Genomic DNA, 19,819 nt, shown 5'->3' with positions numbered 1-19,819 from the left:
TACACACACTAACAGGCTACACGCCCAGCCATTTCCACAACACTAATGCACCCATCCACAATACCATTCTGCAACCGCACCACAAATGCCAATATCCAACCACAATTTACCTATACCCTCTACCTAACACTTACACTACCCGCCCCGGGTACTCGTGAAAGGGGTCCTCTCTTCCCCCATTCACACCTTCGCACCATGCACACCACTCCGTACCACTTACTCCAACTCTCTCCACACCACTCATTCCAATACTCCATGTATTCCACACACCTGTACTTGCACACCTGTGCTCTCATACTTGGTGCCGCCTGCACCCTTCTCTCCCCCAAGCACATTCGCGCTGATCCACAACACTCACTACTCATACACTGCTCCACATACCTGTCCAGTTCTCACACAGCATCATCTCGTCTAACTACTCCCCTCTGAAACTTGCGCTTCCCAGTCGTCCCTTTAAACTATTGCGCTCCCTCGTCATTATCAAACACGAAGCTACTACTTCCCCACTACAGGTATCAGTCACTATCTAAACCTTAACGTCACCTAATGTCATCTTCGCTAGATCCCTAACAATATAACCTAACCCACCCGGGCTAGTTTTCACTGCCATACACCCCATAAACTATAGCGCATTTGCCCCACACATGGGAAGGGTGGCAGGGATGCCACCCTTACCCACCGGGCCCATCGCTCATCAATCCCCCAGTCCTCTGGCACTAATAAGCCCCCCTTATTCAGAGGTACTGGGTCCCGCCTCGGCATCTAAAGCCGGGGCAATCCACGGGGGCGCCTGCTCGCCGGTGTAAGGCCTTCTAGTTTCCCGGGGTCTGGCGGGGGGGTGTCTGGGGTCGGCTAACCCGCTCCCCCCTGGGTGGAGTTAAGGATCTCAACCGCCGGGGATCATCCCGGCGCGTGGCTCGACAGTGCCGCGCCAGGTGACCCAGACGGTTGCAAGTATAGCACCTCACCTGATAAGGTGCTTGTCTCCGGAATTCCAAATTTCCCCCCCTGAAGGTCCGAATTGGATTACCCGTTCGTGGTACACCGCGGGCCACCTCAGGGGCCGCCTGCCATGGTCCAGGTTCCGCCAGGCGCTGGTCCACCAGCCTCCGGACCATGCCCGCCAGGTCAGGACCCACGTCGGGGGTAGGCCCCCTAAGGGGTCCGCCCTCCATCGGGGGTCCCACCTGGCGGACCGCCATTGCGTGACGCTCGCTCCCCCGGGCCAGGGGCCTCGCTGCTTCCCAACGGGCCGCAGCGTCAGCCGCCTGGCTCAGAGTCTGCGGGTGCCACATGGCGAGCTGTTGCCGGAGCTCAATATCCGGGAGGGCCTGGATAAAATGGTCCAGCGCCAGGCTTTCCCGGGAATCCGCTGCCATGCTAGCATGTGCGATCCCCACTGCGCGGCGAATGTCGTGGGCAAGTTCCCCGATGGCTTCCTGGGGCTTGCGTTTTCGCAGCGCGAGCTGAGCTTTAACAAGCTCGCTCTGCTGTTCAACGCCGAATCGATTAATTAGGGCGTCGCGGAGGGCTGGCAGGGTGAGAGCACCCGGTGGTAATGCCGTCAGCACCTCCGCCGCCGCGCCGCGCAATGCGGCCACCAGGTGTACTCCACCTTCGTCCTCACCCCAACCGTTGCCCTTACACACAGTCAAACTGCGCCAGGTACGCGCGTAGATCACTCTTGCCGTCATACGGCGCGAGTGGGACCTTGTGGGACCACCTCGTATGCGAGTCGTTGCCCGCCTGCCGGACCCCGTGCGTCGCCCCTTGCGGGGTCAGCGCGGGGCCGAACCGGCCGGGCCCCCACAGTACATTACCCCCAAGGGGCTCTCGTGCCTCCCCTGTCCCTCTAAAAACTACCCCTGTTGGTGTCGATGCATGGGTCACACTTCCGCAACCCGCTACCCATTCCATACCACCACAACCTTGCTCACTCACACCTCGCACCTCTCCCATCACCGGACCCTCTCGCTCGCACCCTCGTTCCATACCCTCCGGACCAGCCATACACCTCACTCTTGGCCTCATGAACATCCGGGTCTATCTCGACCCCCAAGCTTATTAAATCACCTGGCGCATCATACGCACGACCATATTGGTCACCACCTACACCGGGTCCTCTTTCTCTTTGCTTCTCCTCCATCACCTGCGAATCCCTCATCCGGTTAATGAGCACATCATCACGATCCGAACACAGACTTTGGACCAATTCTTTTACTTCCTCCTTTATCTCTTTCTTATCCTCTCTCCGTCGCTTCTTAATTTCGCTCACCCCTTCTTCCACTTCTTCTAATTTCTGCTTCACCTCCTTCATCTCCTCGTGCGACCCCTTAAGTTCTTCCTCTAACTCCACCTTATTTTTTTCTATGTGCTCCCGCACCTCCCGCTCTAACCTCCATCACCTCTACCACCTTGTTCATTTTCCTCGTCAGGTCCTCGTGTACCGTCTGACACTCTTTTTTAATTACCCCTACGTCCTTTTTCATCTCCTTCTGTGTCGATTTTAAACCCTCTATTACCGCTGTGTTCTTCTTTACCTGGTCCCCCAACTCCTTTTGTCCCACTGTCAGTTGTTCTACTCCCAGCGTCAACTCCTCTATACCACCTTGCAATTTTACAGTCCCCTTTCTCACCTCCTTCTCCATGTGCTCCTTACAGTGCCTCACCTCCTCGCGCACTCCTCCGACCTCACTCACACCTCTTCTGATCTCTTCTCCCATCACTTGCATCTCCTGCCCAGATGCCACCCTCATCTGCTCCATTTCCTCCCTGTGAGCATCCAATTTAGTTTCTACCCCCATTCTGACCCCCTCTATCTGCTGCCCCATTTTTTTAACTTCCCTTTCCGCTTGGTCCCTCATGTCCCTCAATTTGCCTTCCATACTGTTTTCTAACCCCTCTAACCCCTTTTTCATCCCTTCCATTTGATTCTCTTGAGCGGCCATTCTGTTTTCTACCCCCGTTAACCCCTCCTGTATTTCCCCTAATCTAGTGTCTAATCCCTCAAATTTGTTTCCTAATCCCTCTATTCTACTCCCTAACCCTCCGATCTGGGCCCCCATGTCCTCCCTCAATTTCTCGCTATTGGACCCCATCCTTTGTTCTAACCGTTGGCTATTGGCCCCCATGTCCTCCCTCAATTTCTCGCTATTGGACCCCATGTCCTCCCTCAATTTCTCGCTATTCTGGGCCATAAGGGCCTTCATTTGTATTAAAAAAAGGTTCAAATCTACCAGCGGCGCTGCTACGGTCGCGGGCGCGGTCGCCGTAGCCATCTGCGAGGCGCCATTTTGCGCGCCCGTAACCTCGTGCGCGAGGACGCCATTTTGCGAACCTGCCGCCCTCGCTGCTTCGCTCTCCTCATGTCCCTCAATTTGGTCCTGGATCGACCCTGCCTCACTCCTCTACCGGAACCCAGCCGTCTTGATCTGCCATAGCGCGACTTTCAAAATTCGGGTTTTTATTTTAAAACAACACAAATTTCACCGTTAATAATTTTGAGCGCGTGAAGCGCGCTTCGGGTCCAATCTCACTTCCCGACACCAATTGTTACGGACACGACTTAAGATGTTGTGATGGGCCGAGCGGAATGGCCGCCGTGTTCGCACAGTTTACCCGATTCCACCCGACGTTGACCAAATCGCGCTATGCTAAATCAATGAAGGAAAGGACACAACGACTGGGATAAATGAAACGACGCAAGGGGTACAGTTCTCAAGACCGGAGGAGGAGGATATAATTGGTGGGGGAGAAAAGGGGTAGATTACAAGGTATGAGGTAAAGCACAGAAGAGATAGGCACTTAGACACAATCTTATCTATCCCAGACAGACCACAGACAAACGGAACAAGACTGACTTACACAGGGATTGATGGCAGGGAAGGACAGGCAGGTGCACCTTGGCTCAGGGACAGGATACAGCTCAGTCCAGTCCAGAGATGCGGGGCGGTGTCACAGCGCTCGGAGGTGGCGTCCTTCTCTGTTCAAGCTGAGAGCGCATCTGACGTCACCTCCCTCTTCCTGCGCATGCTCAGCGGGGAGTGACACGCCCTCGGCTCGTTGGCTCCGCCCCAGATGGAATCGGTCCGCCGCTTCTATTGGGTGCGGGGGGTTACCGGGCTCCGCCCTTGACGAGGAGCTGACAGCGAGCCCCTACGTGGTAACCCCGTCGAGCACATGCTCGATGGCGGCTCGTTGGAAAGGCTTGGTGCCCTTTCAACACCCCCTACCAACCAAGCCGGAGTGAGGACGCACACTCCCCGCGCCGCCGCCGCTGTTGTTGTTGTTGTTGTTGTTGTTGTTGTTGTTGTTGTTGTTGTTGTTGTACCATGAGGAAGAGCTGCGGGGAGGTATTGGGAGGTCCTAAACTTCCTAACGGTGCCATACAATCACATTCTGGTGCAACGAAGAGTCAGAATTAATGGAAACGAGTCTTTAACTGACATAGACTAAGAATAACTAGCAAGATGTCCTATAGTTGTCTACGTGAGATGCGGTGGACCTGGATGCGACATTTAATGGGGGAAATAGGGGGAGGTCGGGTCTACAGAGTGTTGTTTACAGAAAATGGGGGATTGGGGATAGTTGGGAAGTATTGGGGAAATAGGGGAATATTTACAAGCGGATATGGATGGAGGCCAATCTCATATCCGCAACAATATATATATATATATATATATATATATATATATATATATATATATATATATATATTACATATGCACACGCATGTTCAAGCTTCCAATCAGTGGTGCACTATATTCTTTTTATATATATATATATATATATGGAAGCTTGCAACTCCTCCCTCCCCTCCCTCCCTTCCCCCATTTTCCAAAGAAGTGTATGTACTGTTTCTGAACTTCTTTCTGAACTTTCAGATATAAAAATGCTGTCTTTGTCGTTTGAAATCACTGAAAATAATCCTTTTCTTTACGAAACAAAAGTAAATCCACAAGCCTGTGTTTTATTCTCCAACAACTGTGCGGTGATGGGGCCTGTCATTTTGATGGGTTTCCTCCTCCCTCCCCCCTAAAACCCCCTGGTCTTTAAAATAAAATTTGTCTAATTTTACCTTTGATGTTCTTCAGGTTTCGCTGTTAATGAGGCCGCAGGTGTAAATAGCAACACTTCTCCTCCCTTGAAGGCTGACACTGAAGAAAAGACGACGTCGGATGGTTTCGTCACTTGCAGGTGAAATGCTTTCACCTGTGTTTCTTGAGAATGAAATATTGCCATCACAACATTGTTCCTTCACCTTGATGAGCCTTTCACTGAATGATGAAGTGCGAACGGCTCTTCCTAACTGCTGTCAACCCATTTGATGGCAACATGCCTTTGGCATCAGACTGTTCTTTTCTTTTCTTTTTTTCCATGTTTTTTTATGACAGGAAACTGATAAATCAATTTGAAGAAAAGAAAAAAAAATCACTCATCCTGACTGTAAATCAAAATGGACATTGGGTTCATGCTGGCTCTTGTGAAACACACTGCTTCGAGTGAACCTTTTTGGTGTTATGCGTAACTTTAAAACAGGATGGCAGAATGGCCCAGGGGTATGCGCACACACCTCTAAACCATGTCGCCTGGGTTCAAATCCGAATCCAGCTATAAACTGTCAACCCAGTGTTTCACAGGCAGTGATTCATCAATGTGGTTTCCGTCCGTCGGGTGGATGTTGGACTGTGCATCCTATCTGTCGAGATTTGTTGGTGGACGTTAAAGATCCCACGGTGTTCTTCGTGAAGAGTAGGCGAGCTATCGCTGGCACCATGAGCAATTTAGTAATTCCTGCCCTAACTTCCTGAGTCAGAACAGCAACCCATGCAAGATTGTAGCCTCGTAGCTGCTTCGGCAGCACCAACACTCTGCCTTGGGCATGGTACATCATGGCTGACGAACTTTATAATTGCTTGAAGCATTTGTGATTTACAAAATAATTTATCCTCTCCGAATAAACGGATAATTGAGTAATTGGTTGTATTGCTTGTGTATTTGAAATCCTTTAACTGGTCCTTGAGCTTTGTAAGGATTATTCATCTCCCATTTTGAGGTCCCCTTGTCTGATGAAGGACCAGGTGGAATTATTGCCATGCAGACTGACCCTACCCACAATAGAATGACCGGTATTATTTGTGAGAAACTGCTAACCAAATTGCTGCCCATTGTGAAAAATGATGTCTGATCGTACCCAACGCATTGCGTTGGTCTCGTGTCAATTGAATTTGCACCATGACATCGTGAAAAGCTTGGAGTTGATATGTGTCAAAATTCTTAAAATGTCATTTATCAACAGAGATCAAATTGAGCACAGGTCGGATACCAGCAACGTGGCTTGGGATGTGCCTCCTCATGCCCTTCCAAGACCTTTGGAGCACATAAGTGAATCCGTTAAAGTTGATACACAGGTAAAGTTTTTGCCTCGACGTCCGTGCTTGAGTTTTACCAATGTGTCTAGCACGGTCACGTTTTAGGTGGTGTTCTTGATTTGTAGAAATGCTATTGTATTGCAAGTTTGTGAAGAAAAATGCACTTTGGGTTGAAGTTAAGGATTCAAATTTCAACAACTAAGAATTATGAGATTTAATTTCTACACACTTTCTCTTCCTCCACAGCCAAAGGTGCCAGACATGTTTTCGGGTTGCCTGGTATGGCTGTGTCTGTTCTTATGTTCATGGGCCATGGGTGCATTTCGTTTCCGTGATAACTTGAACCGACTGTATGACGATTGAAAGATGAATTGATTCGATTTTGGGTTTAAAAGGTCAAAGATGATGAGATAATTGAAATTCTGTTGTTGCAAGAACTTCTGAACCACTAAAGGGATTTATTTGGGCCTGAAGGATGGCCGAGGTGTATGCACTCACCACTAAGCTGTCTAGCCTGGGTTTTTATGCCAGCCCAGTTATAAACTATCATCCCGGTGTTTCACAGACACAGACATTCATCAATGTGTGTATGCCGTCCCTTGAATGGACGTTAAACTTGGTCTCCCATTTCCCAGTATTAGTTGGTGGACGTTAAAGATCCCGCTGTCATTTATGAAGAATAGGCGAGGTATCATCGGCACCATGCCCAAAAAAATTCCAAAATTCTGCCAGAACCTCGCGGTCCTTTGTCCCTAGGGAACAAAGTGAAAAGGTTCAACCCCAAAGGGGGTCGGGTCGCTGCACCCCTTAGCTGGGCATACAGATTTGTTGTCATAGTTCTAAAGTGATTTCAACCATACTTGACACAGGTATAGGCAGTAATACATAGATGGACCGAGCACATTTTTGGTTCAAAAGGTCAAGGTTTAAGTGCCCCTTGTTTGAAAATCATTTTGTTAACGCAATAACTTGTGAACCACTGAAGGATGAGGACCAAACTTGGAACAAGTATGGATTGTAACACAAAGATGAACATGAGTGGATTGAATTTTGGGTGCAACAGGTCAAAGGTTATGTGCCCTTTTACAATCATTGTGCAAACCGCAAACAAAACGAGTTTGAAGTATGATTTGTCTCTCTTCTACTTATCTTTTTTCTGTTGTTTGCTCTCTCCGTCTCTCTCTCTTCATCTCTCTCTCCGTCTCTCTCTCCGTCTCTCTCTCCGTCTCTCTCTCCGTCTCTCTCTCCGTCTCTCTCTCTCCGTCTCTCTCTCCGTCTCTCTCTCTCCGTCTCCCTCTCCGTCTCTCCCTCTGTCTCTCCCTCTGTCTCTCCCTCTGTCTCTCCCTCTGTCTCTCCCTCTGTCTCTCCCTCTGTCTCTCCCTCTGTCTCTCTCCCTCTGTCTCTCTCCCTCTGTCTCTCTCCCTCTCTGTCTCTCTCCCTCTCTGTCTCTCTCCCTCTGTCTCTCTCCCTCTCTGTCTCTCTCCCTCTCTGTCTCTCTCCCTCTCTGTCTCTCTCCCTCTCTGTCTCTCTCCCTCTCTGTCTCTCTCCCTCTCTGTCTCTCTCCCTCTCTGTCTCTCTCCCTCTCTGTCTCTCTCCCTCTCTGTCTCTCTCCCTCTCTGTCTCTCTCCCTCTCTGTCTCTCTCCCTCTCTGTCTCTCTCCCTCTCTGTCTCTCTCCCTCTCTGTCTCTCTCCCTCTCTGTCTCTCTCCCTCTCTGTCTCTCTCCCTCTCTGTCTCTCTCCCTCTCTGTCTCTCTCCCTCTCTGTCTCTCTCCCTCTCTGTCTCTCTCCCTCTCTGTCTCTCTCCCTCTCTGTCTCTCTCCCTCTCTGTCTCTCTCCCTCTCTGTCTCTCTCCCTCTCTGTCTCTCTCCCTCTCTGTCTCTCTGTCTCTCTGTCTCTCTGTCTCTCTGTCTCTCTCTGTCTCTCTCTGTCTCTGTCTCTCTCTGTCTCTGTCTCTCTCTGTCTCTGTCTCTCTCTGTCTCTGTCTCTCTCTGTCTCTCTCTGTCTCTGTCTCTCTCTGTCTCTGTCTCTCTCTGTCTCTCTCTGTCTCTCTCTGTCTCTCTCTGTCTCTCTCTCTCTCTCTCTCTGTCTCTCTCTCTCTCTCTGTCTCTCTCTCTCTCTCTCTCTCTCTCTGTCTCTCTGTCTCTCTGTCTCTCTGTCTCTCTGTCTCTCTGTCTCTCTGTCTCTCTGTCTCTCTCTCTCTCCCTCTCTGTCTCTCTCTCTCCCTCTCTGTCTCTCTCTCTCCCTCTCTGTCTCTCTCTCTCCCTCTCTGTCTCTCTCTCTCCCTCTCTGTCTCTCTCTCTCCCTCTCTGTCTCTCTCTCTCCCTCTCTGTCTCTCTCTCTCCCTCTCTGTCTCTCTCTCTCTCTCTCTCCCTCTCTGTCTCTCTCTCTCCCTCTCTGTCTCTCTCTCTCCCTCTCTGTCTGTCTCCCTCCCTCTCTGTCTGTCTCTCTCCCTCTCTGTCTGTCTCTCTCCCTCTCTGTCTGTCTCTCTCCCTCTCTGTCTGTCTCTCTCCCTCTCTGTCTCTCCCTCTCCCTCTCCCTCTGTCTCCCTCTTAAGGAACGTTTAATATTTTTAATGTAACCTTAAACTGAGAACAAATTTAACAGTGGGTTAACATCCAACGTTTGCAGAGGTGGTTCCATCGATGCATTCACATCAAATTAGATTTTCTAGTTTTTTGACTTTGTTTGCTTGTGTGAAACATTGCAGCATAAAGCGGTGAATGCAATTTCATTGAATTCTCCAAGTAAATTATTTGGAGGCAACCGCGATTTGTCCACAATTAGCTGAAACGCAAGCGACGTGATGTGACACATTTCCTTGCCAGTTGTGAAGTGATAAAAGGTGCAAAGCTTTTCATGCAGAGTAAATAGTAATTTATGTATTTGTACCCTTTTTTATTTTTATTTTTATTTTTATTTTTTTTAACCCTGCTTAGCCATTTCACCATGGAGGTTTGCAAGAGAAGCACATTCTGCAGTCGGACACTGACCTCATTAACCAGGCATCTGCTAGTTGTGAGCAAACTTTTGTTTTACTGCAAAACGGTGCAGTTATTTGATTCGTTCTTTTGTTTTCTTACAAGTTATATCACTAAACTTGGCCAGTGAGAAAAAAAAAAAGGCGCAAGTCTGATTTTTCTTGCGCAGGCCTGTCCAAAGGCCGTGTTTCTGACTGTGAGCCAATGGAAAGTGATGCTGGACAGCAGGAAAGGGGGTCAGGCCTATTTCGTGGAACATCGGGGCCCAATATTGACTTTTCTTCCAGCCTGTCCACAAGACGGGTAGGTGTTGTTGAATTCTTACTTACACCATCAACCATTGCACCTGTCCAACTATTCGCACTGCGAGCATATGGGGCGATACCATTATAGGTTTTCACCGACTTGTGGTGAGGTGGGGATGTGGGGTAGGTCGGTTCTGTTCTAAAAAGATCCATTTGGTCACTTACATTCACTCTGGCTTTATACGAAAACTAACTGCGTTTGAGGTAAGATATGTGAAGTTTATTAAACTCAGCTTATGGTAAAATTGACTCATCCTTCAGATAGGCTTACTGACGTGTTGATTTGTTGGGACAAAATTTGCCTGTCCCGGACAATCGAACATCTCGGTTGCCATTTCTACTGCTTCATCAGCGTCTTCCGTTGAGGATCCTGAATCGGTATATAAGGTGGAGGGGGACTATTTGTACTGATACAATCACCACATTTGAATTCCGACTCGGACCCCATGCAGGAGAGCTTTTATCAAGGTGGTGAAATGTGCATAGAAAAAAGCGCAGTCTCCAAGGCAGCTCACACATATGCTGCCCTCAGAGCAACAACCACCAGAGTCAAACACAGCACTCATCCCCTACCCCACCTCACCAACCATCACGGTTGATTTAATCCCCACATACCCGTCAACAAAAATAAACAACATCTCGTTGGGATAAGCTAAGCATGGGATGGGTTGAGTGCTGGATGCCGAGATGACGTGAATGTACGTAGAGGCCTCGTTTAGTGCTAGATGTAATGCCGTAATAACGTACCAGCAAAAAGAGTGAAAGGCGGAGTGACAGATGGAGAAATCCTGCGGCTTTAATAAACAGTACAGTACAGCTTATTATATATGAAGTCAAATGTCGGATGGGCTTCTTCACCACTCTGCAAAAGTACAATTAATGTTCAAAAATACCCATTATGATGTTTGTTTGACAAGGACACAAACATTGCTTTCAATGAGAGCACCCAGAAGTGTTTCCATCAATTTCCGGATGGATTAGTTGGTGATAAACAGCTATATCCTCAAACTATTGCACATGGGCAGAAGTTTTCTCACATTCGCATGAAAAGGCGAGAGAGAAGGGTGTTGCATTTACTGGGACTACCGTGTTGTGATAAAATGAGTCTTTCTTGTCAATATTCATATTCAATGTATGAAAACAAGTTTCAAAATCTTCAGTTTAAGATACCGCGTACCACTTTGTCCATTATCGAATGTGCAGATAAATCGACAGTTTGAAAAATGTAGGGTCACGTTGACGATATTTTTTGAACATCTTATTGAGTCATCATTGGGGTTATACATATGAACGATCGATAGTGTGTACCCCACAAGCGCCATCTCTTGCTGCCGGGTGGGTGGTCCGGTTAAGTTAACACAAGTGATTGTGCAATGTCGATATATCGCTGGATTGTTGATATTTGAGACCACCTTTAGAGGCCATTTTTCCCCACAGAGCAGCGGTTGGCCTTTTTCGGGCACCTTGGTCCGCTTTTTGAAGCAATGTTTTATGGTCGGATTCCCTTCCTGCCGCCAACCCTGTTGGTCGCCTCTTGCGACACACAGGGAATTACCAGTGAGCTGGAACTCAATTTGCCGACCTCGGAAAGATGACAGGCTGAGTCAACCCCCCTGGCGTTAATTCAGCGATCGACCGGGATTCGAACCCAGGATCCTAGGATCTCAAGCCCGCACACTAACTGCTAAGCCAACACCAAGCTTCGGATTGCTGATATTTGGAGGGGCGATAATCGACGAGCAAAAATATCTATCGCTCAGCCCTAATTCCATGATTGCTTCAGATACACTCTCTGGTGGATAGGCCTCCCGCTTTTTTAAAATTTATTTATTTATTTATTTATATATATACTGAATCGAGGCTTGTGAAAGAGCTAACATTTATTTCACAAACAAATCAACCAGACAAACAAAATATACAAAAAGAGGGAGTGGAAGACAAGATGGGGAGAGAAGGGGAAGCACACAACCACAACATTTGAGAGCAGGGAGAAGTGTGGGAGGGAGAGGGCTTGGGGGGAGGAGGCGTGGGAAGGGGGGGGGGGGGGGGGAAGAGGTATAAAACACAAGGGGACCGAAATTAGCGGGGGTAGAAAAGATCAAGGTTTTGGATGGGGGAGGATAAGAGATGGTGGTGAACAGCTGTTTTAAAGACCTGGAGGGGGGAGTGGGATTGAAGCTTTTTGTGCCCTTTCTCAACGGATGATGAGTTGAGCGCTTGTCTGTTTTTTGTTTTTTTTTGTTGTTTTTTTTAGGCCATGCGTGTTACTGTCTTGGAGCAGCAAAGGGTATTGAATCAGGAAATAGATATGAGAGACACATCTGTTGGATTGGCCGCGACCACACAGTCGTATAAACAAGCGTGAGTATCACAGGAAATTGCTGTCGGTTTTCCATTTCTGCAAATCGAGCCTCATTTTGATGGCCTTGTTTTGCTGAGATTGCTGCTATTTTGTTTCTTAGTGAAAACATAAGGCAAGTTTGAAGGCTTTCGACCAAAACCCTATCAGTCAGTAATTGAGTTGTGTTTCATTCGATGCATTTTCTTTTATTGTCCACCTTTCGTTCTGCACTGATGAGAAACTTGATTGCGCATTTTCTGCAGGAATGTCTCGCTTCTTGATTCTGCTTTTCCGGAGACGGTTCCGTCCTCTGTCTCTTCTCAAGCAAGCTCATCTATCATGAAAGCACAAGCACAAACTGATGACCACCAGTCTTTGGACAATTCTGAAAGTTTCCCAGGTTTTCAACGTTCGTCCTCCAGCTCTCTGCTTTCACAAGACCGCCGTCTTCCACCTTGCCCGACTGCTTGCCTGACCGGCCAACCTCTGCAGTGCTTTCCCACCCCAGTGTCTCTGCCCTCTCTCCGAAAGCCCCCCTCGTCCACGCCATGTCTGTCCAAGCCTTTTATTACACGCTGTTCCACACCGGCCTGTGATCAGCAAGCACCATCAAGCAACAAGTCCAGCTTGGGCAGAGAGCAGGTGCAGACACCATGCTCTTCCAATCCACTTTTATTTCAACCAACGACTGCTCAGCAAAAGGTAACAGTATTGAAATATTTTTGACAATTTGGTTTATCACTGCATGTCAGATTGTGAGACTTGCTTTACAAGTCAGCAAAAATGTAAAAACAAAATTGAGATTCTTATTTGTGGAGTGTTTGGGGCTGGCAGGATGACCTGGAGATATGCGCACTCGCCTCTAAGCTGTCTAGCATGGGTTTGAATCCCGACGCAGCTATAAACTGTCATCCAAGTGTTTCACAGGCATGGTGATTCCTCAATGTGTGTGCTGTCCCTTGGATGGACATATTAAACGAAGCATTAGTTGGTGGACCTTAAATATCAAATGGTGTCCTTCACGCAGAAGAGGCGAGCTATCGTCAGTATCATAGCCAAGTTGAAAATTTGTCTAATTTTGCAAATTTCTACTAAGTCGAGTGTCAGACCTGGCCGACGGTTCGTGAAAAACTTCAGCCAAAAACCTACCCCTGGCCAACCCTCCAAGAACGTGGAAATAATTGTGGCAAATAAAGAAGAGATGTGGAGTGTTTCAAATTTTGTTTTATTTATTTTTGAATAAAATTTTTGCTTGCGATGTTTCTGTATCAGGGAAACACGTGCATTTCTGTGAATGGCAAAGCTTACCAGACCCTCGAGCTGCTCGGCGAAGGTGGCACCAGTAAGGTATGTGATGATTTTTGCCGTCTTCTGTCTGTAATTCTACAACCTGTATTGCTAAAAACAAAACAATTGGGTTTATCTACAGTGCTGAATTTTATAGTGTTTGGCCGATTGGAAAATTTGACGATAACTGATTACCGATTAAAAAGAAAAAATATAGTTTACGAAAACCAAACTGTTTATAAAATACGTGATTAATTTGTAAACAAACATACAAAAAAATGTATTCTTTCATTCACCATTTTTTCAAACACTTTGGCTGTAATGGATAATATAGATATTGGTTGATAATTACCTGGATTGTCTTTTTGGCCTTTCTTATAAATTGGTGTTACTTTAGTTATTTTCATTAATTCTGGAAATCTTTGTGTCAAAAAGGACCGATTACAAAACAAAAGTATGTCAACGGTTTTACAATAAAATGTGCTGCCTCTTTTATCTAGCAGGCATATTATCATAGCCACATGCTTTATTTTCTCTCAAAGATCAGTTTGGCCTCAACCTCACATTCTATAATATTTACAGAATAATGAGCATCCAACTTCATTACTGAGATATTTACTAAAATTATTATTTACTGCAGTTTCAGGGATTTTTCTGGGCGAAATTAGGACCAACATTTGCAAATAAGCTATTAAAGGCTTCCCCTATTTCTGTGGCAGATGTAAAATACTACTTCCCATGTCTTTCTATACATTACTTCTCAACATGACTGGCTTTCGATCTCCGATTTCCACTGTGAAGCAGAGCGCTCCATGTCTGACCGGTGTCTTCTCTGAGTCATAAATAGCCCTCTATGTTGTGCTGTTTGCATTCCTGAAGACAGTTGTTAAAATATTTCGATACCTTTCATATCTAGCCAAATAATCCTCATCGTGGTTCGATGCTATGACTTTAAAATACAACTTATGCTAAGTATTGATTGATTTTTTTTAACACCTTTTGTAATCCATGGCTTTTTATTCTTCTTCCGATGAATACATCTCGGTACGATTGGTGCATGTCTGCCACAAATTTGTGGCAGACTCGGACCCGATGCAGGAGAGCTTTTATCAAGGTGGTGAAATGTGGATACAAAAAAGCGCAGTCTCCAAGGCAGCTCACACATATGCTGCCCTCAGAGCAACAACCACCAGAGTCAAACACGGCACTCATCCCCTACCCCACCTCACCAACCATCACGGTTGATTTAATCCCCACATACCCGTCATAAACAAAAATAAACAACTAGATAAGCATGGGACGGGTTGAGTGCTGGATGCCGAGATGACGTGAATGTACGTAGAGGCCTCGTTTCGTGCTAGATGTAATGCCGTAATAACGTCCCAGCAAAAACAGAGTGAAAGGCGGAGTGACAGATGGAGAAATCCTGTGGCTTTAATAAACAGTACAGTACAGCTTACGATATATGAAGTCAAATGTCGGGTGGGCTTCACCACTCTGCAAAAGTACAATTAATGTTCAAAAATACCCATTATGATGTTTGTTTGACAAGGACACAAACATTGCTTTCAATGAGAGCACCCAGAAGTGTTTCCATCAATTTCCGGATGGATTACAACAACAACAACAACAACAACAACATGCATTTTAAAGGCCATTTTCCCTACGAGAGCGGGGGTTAGCCTTGCGGTCCCCATGACAATCTTCTCCACTTTACCTATTTTCTGCATCACTCCTTGTTAACCCCCTTGCCTGCATTTCTTCTTCCACCATCTTTAGCCAAGTCTTTCTCGGTCTTCCCCGTCCTCTAATTCCTTCTACATTCATTTCCATCACTCTTCTCAACCAGTCACTTTCATCCTTCCTCAACACATGACCAAACCATCTCAAGCTGTTCCTCTTCACTGCATCAATCACAGGCTATATTCCCATCATCTTTCGCAATTCATCATTTGTCTTCCTCTCTCTCAACGATACTCCGCACATCCGTCGCACCATTCGCATTTCCACCCTTTCCAACCTTCGTTGCTGCTCTACGTTCATTACCCATGTCTCGCTCCCACAAATCATAACACTTCTCACACATGCAGCATACACCTTTCCCTTCAGCTTCAACGACACTCCCCTCATTATCAGCACGCCACTCAGTTCCCGAAACTTCTTCCATGCACATGTCACTCGAGCAACCGTTGCCGAGCCTGATCCACCTTCTCCATTCAGCATGTCTTCGAGGTAGCAAAATGTTTTCACACCTTCCAGCTTCATGCCGTCTCCAAGATCCAACTCAACATTTCCTCCATCTGCAGCTCCCTCTGTGCACACCTTACATTTGAATGTAGCTGCCACACTAGTTAATGACCCTCTCAGACCACTACATTTTTGATGAACCCACTCAGCGCACATTGTACATTGAATGGAGTTCACTCCGACACCCTTCCTACACACAGCACAGGGCCACTTCCCAGTTCTTTCCACCTCACCACATGCTTTACCACTTGCCATCACCTTCGTCTTTCCGATATTCACCTTCAGACCTTTTGTCTCGACACATTCCTCCCACTTTTTCATCTTTTCCTTCAGTCCATCCATACTTTCCGCAATCAACACCAGATCATCTGCATACAACAACTCCCACGGTAAACCCTCCTTTACGTTCTGAGCCAGCACGTCCATCACAGCTACAAATAGTAGTGGACTTAGTACCGACCCCTGATGCACTCCCACCTTCACCTCAAACTCACCACTGTTCCCGTCCTTCGTCCTTACAGCTGTGCGCGCTCTTTTGTACATTGCCATCACGACTCTGATCAACCATTCCTCCACTCCTAACTTCCTCAATGCCCATGTCAATACTTTGCGTGGAACCCTATTGAATGCTTTCTCCAGATCAACAAACGCAAGAAACAACTTCTTCCTCTTCTCCATGTACTTCTCCTGCAACTGCCTCACAATGAAAAGCGCGTCTGTCGTTCCTCTTCCTGGCATAAATCCACACTGCATTTCGTCGATCTTCACTTTCTTCCTTATCCTCTCTCCAACACCCTTTCCAATACCTTCATTCCATGCTCCAATAACTTTATCGCTCGGTACGAGCCACACTCCAGAGGGTCACCTTTCCCCTTGTATAGAGGGACGAGGGTACTCGGTTCCCAATCCACTGGAATGCGGCCTTGTTTCACTGCCATATTACAGATCTCTGTCATTCTCTTCACACCCCAACTTCCTGCTGCCTTCAACATATCTCCCACAACTCCTGTCGGCCCTCCCGCTTTTCTCCCCTTCATTGCTTTTATCGCTTCCTCAACTTCCTTCTCAGTTATCTTCTCTGCCGGTCCTAAAACTGGGTTACTCTCTATGTTGCCATCCCATTCATTCTCTGTATTCAACAGCATTTCCATATATCTTTTCCATCTTCCTTTAATTCCATCTGGGTCGACAACGATTTGTCCCACTTCATCCTTCAAGCAACTCACCCCCATCACATCACACCTTTCGCTATCTGCTTTGCAATCCTGAAAACTGCTTTCTGACCCTCTTCCGAATCCAAGCGTTATCCAAATATTTTCCTACATGTCTCCTGCGCCTTTGCTACCTCTTTCTTTGCAGCCTTCCTGGCTGCCTTATAACTTTCATGCTCTGCTGTTTCTGCTCCCGTACCCTTCGCCTTCTGTCACTCCTTGAACTTCTTCCTCTTCTCGTCAATCCTCTTTCCAACTTCATCATCCCACCACCATGTTTCCGAGTGCCTCGGTGGTCCTTTTGTCCATCCACATACCTCACCAACAGCTCCCAACAGACTATCTTTCATTGACATCCAACCACTTTCAAGCTCAACCACATCATCCTCGACCCTACTCGGCCTCTCTTTAAATGCCTCCCTTACTGTCACCTCTTTCAACCTCCACACCTTCATTCTCGGTTGGTACTTCACCCGCCGAGCTCTCCTCTCACCTTTCACCCTTATGTCGCAGACAACCAAGTGGTGCTGTGAAACAGCCTCCTCCCCCGGGATGACCTTTGTGTCCCGGAGGTGCCCCCTATCTCGCCTACCCTATCAGGTAGTCAAAGGTTGTCGTCGACCCACCTGACGTGTATGTAACAAGCTTATTATCCTCTTTCTGGAACTGAGTATAACAAATCAGCTCCATCAGCAAACTCCAAAATCCTTTCACCTTCTCCATTTCTCACACCATATCCGTAACCCCCATGAACTCCATCAAAACCATCCATACTCCTTCCCACATGTCCATTTAGGTCTCCTACCACATCAACTTCCTCATCTTTCACGTTTTCCATCAGCTTCTCTATCGCACACCAGAACTTGTCCTTCTCTTCATCGCTTCGACCAACCTGTGGAGCATATCCCGAGATGACGTTCACCAAGAGCTTTCCAATCATCATTTTCACCGTCATCAACCTATCACTCACTCTCGTCACTCACCACACTGTCAACAAACTCTTCAGAAAACAGGACACCAACACCATTCACGCCCTCCAGGCACCCTTGCCACATAAACTTGTATTTCTGTCCCTGCCTAACCTTCACCATTCTCACACCACTTCCCTTCCATCTCGTCTCTTGCACACATATGTCCACTCTTCTTCTGACCAATACTTCCACCACTTCTCCTGATCTCCCTGTCATTGTCCCTACATTCCATGTCCCAAACCTCAGAAACCAATCTCCACTTCGGGCTGTACCCTGCCCATATGTAGTTGTAATTGTCATGGGTCTCTTTTTGAGGCAAGGTTTTTATGGCCGGATGCCCTTCCTGACGCCAATCCTCTTAGTCGTCTCTTACGACACGCAGGGATACGGTGGACCTATTCTAATCCAGGGTATACTCTGGGAACGTTTAAAACATGGAAATTCTGGGGGAGGGGGGGGGGGCATCAGCATCGCGGCTGCGGTTTAAGCATATTTAAACAAAACCATGAAAAACAATCTGGGAAAAGTCTCTAAGTGAGAACGTGGATTTGAGAAAGCAGGAGCAGAGGTGGAAGAAAAGAGATATAGGGGTTGGGGCACAAGTCGAGACAAGGAGGAGAGCGAACAAGCACGTGTACGGGAGGAGAGAATTAATATATAATTTTTTTTTGTTTGTTCATTTGTTTGTTCTGGTTTCAAAACGCTGGACAAAGGGTAAGATGTTTGTGAGAGGTAGGGGGGAGAAAAGAAAATCAAAGAAACAAGCAAATACTATGAAGGAAAGAACCCATATTCACAAAACACTGATGGGGGGGGGGGGGCAAGGGGCGGAGAGAGCCTGGAAAGACCAGGCCGCACGAGGCGCGAACAAAAAAACGACTAATTGCACACAAATTTGCAACAACTACAAAACCAAAACCAAATAGAAACACACAATAACACATACACAACAAAATACCCAGCGGAAATTTGACAAACGAACCGGAAAACACACTTTGATGCCGTGGAGAGACAGAAGCAAGCCTCGTCGCTCGAGGGACCGGAAGTCCGGTGGCTAACTAATCCATCTGGAATTTCCGGATGGATTAGTTGGTGATAAACAGCTGTATCCTCAAGCTATTGCACATGGGCAGAAGTTTTCTCATTCGCATGAAAAGGCGAGAGAGAAGGGTGTTGCATTTACTGGGACTACTGTGTTCTGATAAAATGAGTCTTTCATGTCGATATTCATATTCAATGTATGAAAACAAGTTTCAAAATCTTCAGTTTAAGATACCGCGTACCACTTTGTCCATTATCGAATGTGCAGATAAATCGACAGTTTGAAAAATGTAGGGTCACGTTGACAATATTTTTTGAACATCTTATTGAGTCATCATTGGGGTTATACATATGAACGATCGATAGTGTGTACCGCACAAGCGCCATCTCTTGCTGCCGGGTGGGTGGTCCGGTTAAGTTAACACAAGTGATTGTGCAATGTCAATATATCGCTGGATTGTTGATATTTGAGACCACTTTTCGAGGCCATTTTTCCCCACAGAGCAGCGGTTGGCCTTTTTCGGGCACCTTGGTCCCCTTTTTGAAGCTGTTTTATGATCGGATTCCCTTCCTGCCGCCAACCCTGTTGGTCGCCTCTTGCGACACACAGGGAATTACCAGTGAACTGGTACTCAATTTGCCGACCTCGGAAGGATGACAGGCTGAGTCAACCCCCCTGGTGTTAATTCAGCGATCGACCAGGATTCGAACCCAGGATCCTAGGATCTCGAGCCCGCACACTAACTGCTAAGCCAACACCAGGCTTCGGATTGCTGATATTCGGAGGGGCGATAATCGACGAGCAAAAATATCTATCGCTTAGCCCTAAATCCATGATTGCTTCAGATACACTCTCTGGTGGATAGGCCTCCTGCTGAAGCTTTTTGTGCCCTTTCTCAACGGATGATGAGTTGAGTGCTTGTCTGTTTTTTTTTTTGTTTTTTTTTTTTTAGGCCATGCGTGTTACTGTCTTGGAGCAGCAAAGGGTATTGAATCAGGAAATAGATATGAGAGACACATCTGTTGGACTGGCCACGACCACACAGTCGTATAAACAAGCGTGAGTA

The 19,819-nt window shown here is 47.0% G+C and overlaps 1 protein-coding gene across 1 annotated transcript in view; it reads left to right on the top strand.

Moving 5' to 3' along the window:
• The window catches only part of TTK (TTK protein kinase), a gene marked incomplete in the record, with an annotated part of 118,665 nt that overhangs the window by 39,725 nt on the left and 59,121 nt on the right, over window positions 1–19,819 (top strand). Inside the window, 8 exon segments of the mRNA XM_078768150.1 lie at window positions 5,094–5,196; window positions 6,299–6,410; window positions 9,308–9,386; window positions 9,519–9,652; window positions 11,909–12,015; window positions 12,259–12,697; window positions 13,268–13,342; window positions 19,706–19,812. Of these exon segments, the coding sequence (XP_078624276.1) occupies window positions 5,094–5,196; window positions 6,299–6,410; window positions 9,308–9,386; window positions 9,519–9,652; window positions 11,909–12,015; window positions 12,259–12,697; window positions 13,268–13,342; window positions 19,706–19,812 (1,156 nt within the window).

This window comes from Myxine glutinosa, chromosome 14, assembly GCF_964187855.1.
Source record: "Myxine glutinosa chromosome 14, kmMyxGlut1.1, whole genome shotgun sequence".
NCBI lineage: Eukaryota > Metazoa > Chordata > Myxini > Myxiniformes > Myxinidae > Myxine > Myxine glutinosa.
This window is presented reverse-complemented; position numbering and strand designations above follow the sequence as displayed.